This window comes from Schistocerca americana, chromosome 4 (assembly GCF_021461395.2).
Source record: "Schistocerca americana isolate TAMUIC-IGC-003095 chromosome 4, iqSchAmer2.1, whole genome shotgun sequence".
In the NCBI taxonomy this organism is placed as follows: Eukaryota; Metazoa; Arthropoda; class Insecta; order Orthoptera; family Acrididae; genus Schistocerca; species Schistocerca americana.
Window position 1 is genome coordinate 62,323,917 of NC_060122.1, and position 11,440 is coordinate 62,335,356.

At 44.6% G+C, this 11,440-nt stretch overlaps 1 protein-coding gene across 1 annotated transcript in view; it reads left to right on the top strand.

The window, feature by feature from the left end:
* Nucleotides 1-9,895, top strand: part of LOC124613258 (polyglutamylase complex subunit TTLL1-like) — an 80,020-nt gene extending 70,125 nt beyond the window's left edge. The window contains exon 8 of the mRNA XM_047141950.1: nt 9,778-9,895. Within this exon, the coding sequence (XP_046997906.1) occupies nt 9,778-9,895 (118 nt within the window). The remainder of the gene's footprint in view (nt 1-9,777) is intronic.
* The last annotated feature ends 1,545 nt before the right edge of the window (nt 9,896-11,440 follow it).

Genomic DNA, 11,440 nt, shown 5'->3' on the forward strand with positions numbered 1-11,440 from the left:
TTCACTTATGGCAACAAAGCACTTTCTGTACCGTCGACATAACATAAACTATATAAAACATGAAATAAATAAATCCATATGACATTCACTTCAGATCTGCACGTAAATACAACTGAAGACCAATAGACGCATCACGAAGCAATTATTCGAATGGAACGGAAATCGGTACACGTGATGTAAATGCACAGGTAAACAAATGGACGCAGCATGTCATTCTCAATGGAGAGAAGTCTTCCGAAGTAAGAGTGATTTGAGGTGTGCCGCAGGGGAGTGTCATAGGAGCGTTGCTATTCACAATATACATAAATGACCTTGTGGGTAGCATCGGAAGTTCACTGAGGCTTTTTGCGGATGATGCTGTAGTATATCGAGAGGTTGTAACAATGGAAAATTGTACTGAAATGTAGGAGGATCTGCAACGAACTGACGCAGGAAATGGCAATTGAATCTCAGTGTAGACAAGTGTAATGTGCTTCGAATACATAGAAAGAAAGATCCCTTATCATTCAGCTACAATATAGCAGGTAAGCAACTGGAAGCAGTTAATTCCATAAATTATCTGGGAGTAGGCATTAGGAGTGATTTAAAATGGAGTGACCATATAAAATTAATCGTCGCTAAAGCAGATGCCAGACTGAGATTCATTGGTAGAATCCTAAGGAAATGCAGTCCGAAACAAAGGAAGCAGGTTACAGTACACTTGTACGCCCACTGCTTGAATAGTGCTCACCGGTGTGGGATCCGTACCGGATAGGGTTGATAGGAGAGATAGAGAAGATCCCACGGAGAGCAGCGCGCTTCGTTACAGGATCGTCTAGTAATCGCGAAAGCCTTACGCAGATGATAAACTCCAGTGGAAGACTCTGCAGGAGAGACGCTCAGTAGCTCGGTACAAGCTTTTGTTGAAGTTTCGAGAACACACCTTCACCGAGGAGTCAAGCAGTATACAGTATTGCACCCTCCTACGTGTATCTCTCGAAGAGACCATAAGGATAAAATCAGAGAGATTAGAGCCCACACAGAGGCATACCGACAGTCTTTCTTTCCGCAAACATAACGAGACTGGAATAGAAGGGAGAACCGATAGAGGTACTCAAGGTACCCTCCGCCACACACCGTCAGGTGGCTTGCATAGTACGGATGTAGAAGTAGATGATTACAAGTCCAGAAAGATTGCATGATTTTTGGAAGAGAAAGAGCTTAACAGATTGAGCAAGTCAGTCATGTGTTCATCGACCTCTCGCTCTTACGCAAGGAGTTACTCTACTTGGCACTGATTGATAGCTACGTTGGATTTCGTCCTGAGAGATATCGTGCCAAATTCTGTCCAATTGGCTTGTTAGATCTTCAAAATCCCGAGGTGGTTGGAGGGACCTAGAATGCTCCAAACGTTCTCAACTGGGGGACAGATCCGGCGAACTTACCGGACAAGGGATGATTTGGCAGGCACGAAGATAGGCAGTGGGAACTCTCGCCGTGCGCGGTCGGGCGCCATCTTGCCGGGATGTAAGCACTGGATGACTTGTCATGAAGTGCAACGAAACGGGGCATGGAATACCCTCGACGTATCGCTGTGCTGTAAGGGTGCAGTGGATGACAATCAAAGGATTTCTGCTACGAAAAGAGATGGCATCCCAAACCATCACTCTTGGTTGTCAGGCCGTAAGATGGGCGACAGCCAGGGATGTAGCCCACTGCTGTGAGGGGCTCAATGCAAGGCGAGACTCATCAGCAAAGACAGTTCTACTCCAGCCAATGAGATTCCAGGCCGAAGACATGATTGGAGACACCTCAGACGGAGGTGGGATACCGAGATGACTGTTGCCTGCCATGCCACCCGACAACCCCGACTGATGTTCTGGGAAGCCATTTCGTTTCGTAGCAGGATCCCGTTGGTCATGTGTAGCACCCTTAACAGCACAGTGACACGTCAACAACATTCTACGTCCCGTTTTGTTGGCCTTTCATGCCAACCCATCCTGGGCTTACATTTTAGTTAGATAATGCCGGCCCACAAACGGCAAGAGTTTCTATTGCTTCTCTTCGTGCTTATCAAGCCCTACCTTGGCGAGCAAGGTCGCCCGGATACCTCCCTAGTTGAAAAAGTTTGGAGCATTATGGGCGGGGCTCTACAACCAGGTCGGAATTTTGACGACCTAACGCGCCATTTGGCCAGAATTCCACAAGATATTCCCAGCAAGCACATCAAACAGCTCTGTCAGTCAGTGCCAAGCCGACTAACTGCTTGCATAAGGACCTGGAGCGGACCAAAGCGAAACTGACTCGGTCCATTGTGAAACTCTTTGTCCTGAATACATCGTCCAATTGTTCTGCAACTGTATTCATTTGTTTGCCGTATATGTTCATCACATCTACCGAGTTCCACTCAATTCCGTTAATTCCTTCGTGGTCCGTCGTTTTTCTGCCCTACAGTGTATATTGAAAGTTATACAGATACCGATTGATTAAATGAACATCAGATACATTCTCCGTCACTCAAAATAAGATGAAATAAAATATGAGGAGGAACTGAATTGTAACGCAAAAAAAAGGAAATTTAAGAGACAACTCTACTAAAAGAAGTGATTCGCTGACGGGACACATCCTGATGCATCAAGTAACAGGGAAGTGTTGGACGCAAAAATTATAGAAACAGACATGGGGATGAACACGATAACGGGGTCAAAATGGATGGAGGTGGTAGTAGGTATTTGGAGATGAAGAGCCTTGTACAGATTAGATAAACGTGCACAGCTCCATAGACCCAGTCTTTGAACTGAAGATCAGAACAACAATAATAACAATAACAATTTTGCGGTGTCATGTGCTGTTGCCGATTAAATAATAACGATAATGTAACATCGTTGGCAATTTGCTTTAACCGTGTGAATTGGCCACATTTTGCAAAATTATAAATAAATTTCGTACCCTACCGAATTAAACTTAATCAGACGGACTCCATTTTTTTAATAAACGTTAATACATCCAACCCCCTCCCCGCGGCACATTTTGTAGTGACTACAGACCGAAGTTAATCCGCAGAGCGTCAAACTTCACGCTGCCGTATCTGTTCACTGCATTTATCAATGATTATTCTTATAACACTGTTGTTTTGTTAAATTATTGCAAATTAATTCCACAAAACATAATCTGTGCCTAGATGCGTTTTTCCAGCCGAGTATAGCTGCTGGCGTTTAAGCCTTTTAATAAAAGATTTAAAGTTCCCATCAGGTATCTCTGTCCAGCATTGCTGATCATTGCAGAATCAGCATTTCGTTCAATAGAACATGACAAAGAGCTACTGCTTACTGTGACGCAGTGCACTGTTTAGTGTGTTCGAAGGTGCATAACAATGTGTAACAATGATATTAGCACGATATACACTGATGAGCTGAAACTTTATGACCACCTTCGGAACTCAATACAACAGGGGTTCTTCGTGCCATTGTTACGACAAGCCCATCGTAGATTTTTGGGGAGTATGTGGCACCAGATGTTTACGCGTAGTTTATGCAATTCCCAGATGCTTCCGTCGGATTAAAATGAGGCTAATTCACTTTCAAAGACACGATCATGAGTTCACTGCCATTCGCCTCAAACAACTGACGCACGAATCTGGCCTTTGATGAGAACAGTCATCCAGCTTCTAATCTCCCCCCTCTTTCCTAATTCCAGTTATTGTCCACAATAAGCAAAGTCTTTTATGAAGAATTTGCGAAGAGCAAAGATTACAATAAAATTTTCCAGTTTACTTAGCTTTTCGTGTAGGGTTAGCTCCACTTCTTCTTGTCTAGGAGTCTTATTCTTCAAGCTGAAATTCTCACTCTCACATTTTAGGTCCTCATTGTCGAATTGATCTAAATAAATTTGAAGATTGTTGTTGCACAAGTTTTGTTGTTACGTTGCTGTATTTTGTCAGATTTTAGTATATCATACAGTCTTTTGAATTTTCTCATTAAGAGAGTCGAAATTACATTGTTCACCCAAAATACAAAGGCATGCTTACTAGTATCTCACTCAGTATTAAAAGGTGTACAATTTTTCTTGAGAAATGAATTTCTATTAGTTTCGATCATTATTTCATGAATGACTCCAGAAATAAACATAGTAAACAGCACTAGATTGCGTAATTAACAATAGAAATTTTAAGTGTGCCAAATAATTCGTAATTCCAAATGTTTCTAAAACAAAAAAATTAAAATGTACATTCAGAGCTAATACTTATCGATTGTAACATCGAAAAGGAAGTAACTCCTTTTTCATAAATTGTAGCTTGAAATATAGCGTATTGTGTATAAAAGTATATGAAAGTTTTCAGCAAAGCAGCTGACATAAGACTGACCTGTCTAAAATTTGAATAATAACGCTGGTACCTACAACTACTGTTGAGAAAAATTAATGTCTTAGGATGATGTCGAGTTACAGTTAGAATGATGCCATCGCTGCCGGGGATGACACCGAACATGAAAGAATTCCGGTGGTCGGTAATGAAGTTCACATTGTCCTCAGCTATCGTGGTGCTTTGGATTACTACCACGGGGTTACTACCCCTCAAAGCATAATAGGGCCCACACTGGGTGCGTGTCTGTTGCGCGCTGCGCGTCTCGAACAGCCGTTCGCTGGATGACGGCGTATCCAGAAACCACTGTCGACCGAGTGTAACAAGAAAGGTGACTCTTCCGACACGTTTTCATTGACGTTACTTCATTTTTCGGTCATTATTCTTCTGACTTGTTTGAGGCATTTTTCTCTCCTGTGCCATCCTTTTTATTTCAGAATAGCAGCCCACGATCTCAATTATATGCTGGATGTATTAAAACCTTCCTCTACAACTTTTATCCTCTGCAGCTCTCTAATACCTAGGAAGTCTTAACGGATGTCCCGTCATCCTGTCCCTTCTTCTTGTCACTGTTTTCCATATATTCCTTCCCTCGTGGATTCTGCGGAGAATCTCCTCATTCCTTACCCTTACCAGTCCACCTAATTTTCAGCACTGGTCTGTAGCACCACATCGCAAATGTTCCGATTCACTTGCGCTATGATTTTCGCACAGCCCGTGTTTCACTGTCACGCAACGCTGTGCGCCAAACATACATTCTCAGAAATTTATTCATCAAATTAAGAACTACGTTTGACACTAGTAGATATCTCTTGGCCAGGAACGCTCTTTTTGCGAGGGCTGGTCCGCATTTTATGTCCTCCTTCCTCCGTCCCTCGCGGGTTGTTTTTGCTACCTGTGGTATCGGCATCTATCTGATCGACCGCTCCTTCAAACACGCGTGCGGCCAGTTACGCCGTCGCTCTTCCTACAGCCGCCACCGTGGCAGGAAAGCACCGCCACGAATGATTAGGCCGCTGCTGGTAAGATAGAAGCATCCCCTCTCCGGAGCTCCATTCATGGACTGAGTTCATTTGGTGTGTTAACCTACTGAATAACACTTGCAGACTTTCAAAGTGGTCAGGACTTAACATGAATAGACACTGTATTGATGAGAGACAGATTTAAAAATCTTTTATATCTGTAGATGTTTCAGCATTCAATGTTACTGAAAGTAACTATTGCTGAAAATGCAGCAACGGAGTTATGTATTGTTTTTACTATTTGACATTATGTGTAGAAAAGACTGACTTAAATCAGAGAAATAGTATCGGCAGCAATTGAGAGATTTAAACCAAATAAATTTTGGAACATATGTTTTGTTCGAACATTATGAATTACCTCGAACAAAACGTTCTATTGACACACAGTCAACATGGGCTTAGAAAACATCGTTTCTGTGAAACACAACTAGCTCTTTATTCACGTGAAGTATTGAGTGCTATTGACGGGGATTTCAGATCGATTCCGTTAGTCTGGATTTCCGGAAGGCTTTTGACACGGTTCCACACAAGCGGCTCCTAGTTAAATTGCGTGCTTATTGAATATCGTCTCAGTTATGTGACTGGATTCGTCATTTCCTGTCAGAGAGGTCACAGTTCGTAGTAGCTGATGGAAAGTCATAGAGTAAAACAGAACTGATTTCTGGCGTTCCCCAAGGTAGTGTTATAGGCCCTTTGCTGTTCCTTTTATACAAACGATTTGGGAGACAATCTGAGCAGCCGTCGTCGGTTGTTTGCAAATGACGCTAGGTTTATTGACTAATAAAGTCACCAGAAGATCAAAACAAACTGCAAAACGATTTAGAAAAGATACCTGAATGGTGCGAAAACTGACAGTTCACCCTAAATAACGAAAAGTGTGAGGTCATCCACGTCAGTGCTAAAAGGAACTCGTTAAACCTCGGTTACATGATAAATCAGTCTAACCTAAACGCCGTTAATTCAACTAAATACCTAGGTATTACAATTACGAACAACTCAAATTGGAATCAACACATAGAAAATGTTGTGGGGAAGGCTAACTAAAGACTGCGTTTTATTGGCAGGACACTTAGAAAATGTAACAGACCTACTAAGGAGACTGCCTACACTACGCCTGTCCGTCCGCTTTTAGAATACTGCTGCGCGGTGTGGGATCCTTACCAGATAGGACTGGCGGAGTACATCGAAACGTTCAAAGAAAGGTAGCACGTTTTGTATTATCGCGAAATGTGGGAGAGAGTGTCACAGGACTTGGGCTGGACATCATTCAAAGAAAGGCGTTTTTCGTTGCGACGGAATCTTCTAACGAAATTGAAATCACCAACTTCCTCCTCCGAATGCGAAAATATTTAGTTGACACCGATCTATATAGGGCGGACCGATCGCCACGATAAAGTAACGGAAACCACAGCTCGTAGGGAAAGATACAGGTGTTCATTTTTTCCGCGAGCTGTACGAGATAGAAAGATATAATAGACATATAATAGAGAATTGTGAAGATGGGTCTATGAATCCTCTGCCAGACACTTAAATGTGATTTGCAGAGCATCTAAGTAGATGTTGACGTGGATTCAAATCCTCTGTTCATAAACATCTTCTCACTCCTGTATCCACTAAGAAGCACACAGCGCGTGAGTAGGACACAACACTACATATCTATCAGAATCCTTAGCTTCGCCTATTTCGTTAACCCCAATTCTGATGTAAACTTTCTTGTTGTAGTCATTTCTGCTGCTTCTAATTAATTTCTATTTTTCTTTTATTTACTCTCAATCCATAATCTCTACTCATTAGATTTTATCCCTTTCAACATATCCTGTAACTGTTCTTGACTTTCATTGAAGATAGCAATGTCATCAACGAATCTAACGACTGATATCCTTTCCCCGTGAATTTTAATCTCACTTTTTATCGTTGCTTTTTTTTCCGTCATTGTTTCTTCGATGTGCAGATTGAACAGTAGAGGCGAAGACTACATCGCCGTCTTACAACCTTTCTAATCCGAGCACTTCGTTCTTCGTCTTGTAGTCTTATTTTTCCGTCTCGGTTCTTGCTCGCGTTGTACGAGGGTTGGAACTTTAATACTGGCAACTATTTATTTACAGCTCGTACAAAATAGATACGTGTTTCAAAGTTTTGCTGGCCTTCAAAGTAGTCACCTAGCATTGTGTATAACCCGTTTTCAGCGATGATGAAGTCGTAGGATACTCTTAGCAGTGCCAGTTGTGTTGACAGCTCGAGAGCCGCGGTCTACTGCCTGACGAATTTGTAGCAGTTCTGAAGCGAATGCCGTGAAGTGTTTCCTTGGTTCAGAAATGCAGTTGAGCTCATGAGGGCTTGAGTCAGGGGAGTGCAGTACGTGGTATTGTACTTAGCAGTCCCATCAGTCAAACAAATCAGTAACAGAATGAGATTTTCACTCTGCAGCGGAGTGTGCGCTGGTATGAAACTTCCTGGCAGATTAAAACTGTGTGCCCGACCGAGACTCGAACTCGGGACGAGATACTGGCAGAAGTAAAGCTGTGAGTACCGGACGTGAGTCGTGCTTCGGTAGCTCAGATGGTAGAGCACTTGCCCGCGAAAGGCAAAGGTCCCGAGTTCGAGTCTCGGTCGGGCACACAGTTTTAATCTGCCAGGAAGTTTCAAATCAGTAACAGCTGGCACTGTACGTGCTTGAGCATTGTCCTGCAAAATGATGGTCAGGTACTGCAGAAAGTGCTATCACTTCGGTCTATATGCTGGTCGTAGGCTGTGTTCCAAAAATGAACAGTCAACACAAACTGCTAAGAGTGTCATACGACATCCACATCACTGGCAACGGGCTATACACAATGCTGGTGACTACTTTGAAGGTCAGTAAAACTTTGAAACACGTATCTATTTTGTACGAACTGTAAATAAAGTTGCCACTGTTAAAGTTTCAACCATCATTGCCGGCCGTGGTGGCCGAGGGGTTCTAGGAGCTACAGTCTGGAACCGCACGACCGCTACGGTCGCAGGTTCAAATCCTGCCTCTGACATGGATGTGTGTGATGTCCTTAGGTTAGTTAGGTTTAAGTAGTTCTGAGTTCTACGGGACTGATGACCTCAGAAGTTAAGTCCCATAGTACTCAGAGCCATTTGTACCATTTGAACCAACCATAATTTATTAGCTACCTTTCCCTATAGCTTACCCACATTTCTCTCGGAATTTCGAGCACCTTGCCTCATTTGACACTATCGAATGCTGTTTCCAGGTCGACAGAGGCTGTCCATTGGGACAAGGCCCAATCTCGGTGTTGCGTGCGCAGCCCGATGTCGTTGGGTCAACTTGGGAACAGACTGGGGTGGCTGCTGTAGAGACCCATTACCAACGATGTCCGCTGAACGGTGGGCTCCGAAATTATTATGCTTGCACAATCACTGTTTTTTGTCGTCAGTTCTGTCACATGCCGCGGCCTATCCTGCTTTTCACAGTAGGGAAGCCTCCGGCATCCCCCTCCTGTGGCGAGGCGTGTGGCGTCCAACACATTCTCAGATACTCGTTGCTTCACTCTCCTGCAACGACTTTCCATAGATGCTCACGACAGTAAGAGGTAAACAGTCAACCAGTTTCTTCATTTGCGAGATTCTCGCTCCCGGGCGCCGTGCATTAACAATCTGCCCTTTATCAAAGTCGCTAATGTCAATGGATGTGCCAATTTTGTACTAGTTTCGTCACTGGAAACAGGTCAAGGTCTGCACTTGGAATGCTGCTGAATTCTTGGCTTCTATCGGTGCCCACGAAGATTAGGATCTGCTGAACAGCTATACAACCTATCGTCCTATTTGGGAATAGAGATCTGGACTAAGACGCAGAAGATAGAAAGGAAACGCCTGACATTTCAGAATGCTGTTATGAGACATAGTATTTGGTCAGTGAAGGATGGAGAACGAGGAGAAAAAGGGAAACTGGCGTATTCCAACAGATATACAAGTCTCTCGACATTGTGGCCGTGATCGAAGAGAGGAGACTGACGTAGGACAGGCACGTTCTGCAGCGAGGTCAGATTACCTGGCGGGTGTTGGAAGAAGACATCAGAGGCAACAGTCCGAGAGGAAGACCACGGCTGAGGTGGATTGATGGGATCAGAGAGGTTATGTGCAAGATGGAACTAACTGGAGAGGACGTCATGGACCGAGGAAGATAGGGGAGGTCGAAAACCCGCTGCAATTTGTGTGGCCATCCTCGTAGTAAATTGTTACTAGAATGATTACCTCTGCGCCATATATATATTGTCCTTACTACGTCACTTTCGGTGGGTGGTGGTCATAATGCTTTGGCTCACCAGGTAAGACACGTACGCCATAGAATTTGTAGGGTGTGCTATTGAAAAGTGTGCCCACGTAACGATGTATTTTGCTGAGAGAGCTGTGTCGTGTTGTGTCGCGGTGCAGCGCGCGCTGGAACAAGGTGCCGAGCGCCAAGGCCCTGGGGGAGTTCGAGCTGCTGCTGGACGAGGAGCTGGCGGCGGTGCACGAGCGCGCCTACTGCTCTCCCAGGGCGGGCCGCTGACCGGCTGCGACGCCCCCGCCACCGCTGCCAGCCACCCACTGCCTCGCACTGCGACCACACGTCGGGTGCAACGCATCCGGCGTCTGCCTGTCCCCGTTTGATGAAAATCTGAAAATCAAGAGTCAAATGCAGTATTGGAATCGTTTTGTGTTGTTAAATACTAACAATGACACTGTTTTCGTACCGCCATTCTAAAAGTCAAGTCCTTAAAACACAAACATTTCATACACGCTGCATGTAGTTAGCAAAATTATCATGTTACAGTAAAGTATTTTGTGCTCTTCTCTTTTTAGAAACTGTTTCCATTACATTTGTAAATTTGAAAGCCTCCAGTATTGTTAAGAAATTATTCCAAATGATCAATTGAAATACACTACTGGCCATTAAAAACTGCTACACCACGAAGACGGCGTGCTACGGACGCGAAATTTAACCGAAAGGGAGAAGGTGCTGTGATATACAAATGATTAGCTTTTCAGAGCATTCACACGGGGTTGGCGCCGGTGGCGACAGCTACAACGTGCTCATATGAAGAAAGTTTCCAACCGATTTATCATACACAAACAGCAGCTGACCGGCGTTGCCTGGTGAAACGTTGTTGTGATGCCTCGTGCAACGGGGAGAAATGCGTACCATCACGTTTCCGACTTTTATAAAGATCGGATTGTAGCCTATCGCGATTACGGTTTATCGTATTGCGACATTGTTGCTCGCGTTGGTCGAGATCCAATAACTGTTAGCAGAATATGAAATTGGTGGGTTCAGGAGGGTAATACGGAACGCCGTGCATGATCCCAACGGCCTGGTATCACTAGCAGTCGAGATGAAAGGCATCTTATCCTCATGGGTGTAACGGATCGTGCAGCCACGTCTCGATCCCTGAGTCAACAGAGGGACGTTTGCAGGACAACAACCATCTGCATGAACAGTTCGACGACGTTTGCAGCAGCATAGACTATCACCTCGCCGACCGTGACTGCGGTTTCCTTTGACGCTGCATCACAGACAGGAGCGCCTGCGGTGGTGTACTCGACGACGAACCTGCGTGCACGAATGGAAAGGGTAATTTTTCGGATGAGCCCATGTTCTGTTTACAGCACCATGATGATCGCATCCGTGTTTGGCGACATTGCGGTGAACGCACATTGGAAGCGTGTATTCGTCATCGCCATACTGGCTTATCGCCCATTGTGATGGTATGGGGTACCATTGGTTACATGTCTCGGTCACCTCTTGTTTGCGTTGACGGCACTTTGAACAGTGGACGTTACATTTCAGGTGTGTTACGACCCGTGGCTCTGCCCTTCATTCGATCCCTGCGAAATCCTACATTTCAGCAGGATAATGCACGACCGCATGCCAGACCTGTGCGGGGCTTTCTGGGCACAGAAAATGTTCGACTGCCGACCTTGCCAGCACATTCTCCAGATCTCTCGCCAATTGAAAACGTCTGGTCAATGGTGGCCGAGCAACTGGCTCGACACAATACGCCAGTCACTACTCTTGATGGACTGCATACAGGCGTGAAATGCTAGAGGCAGAACA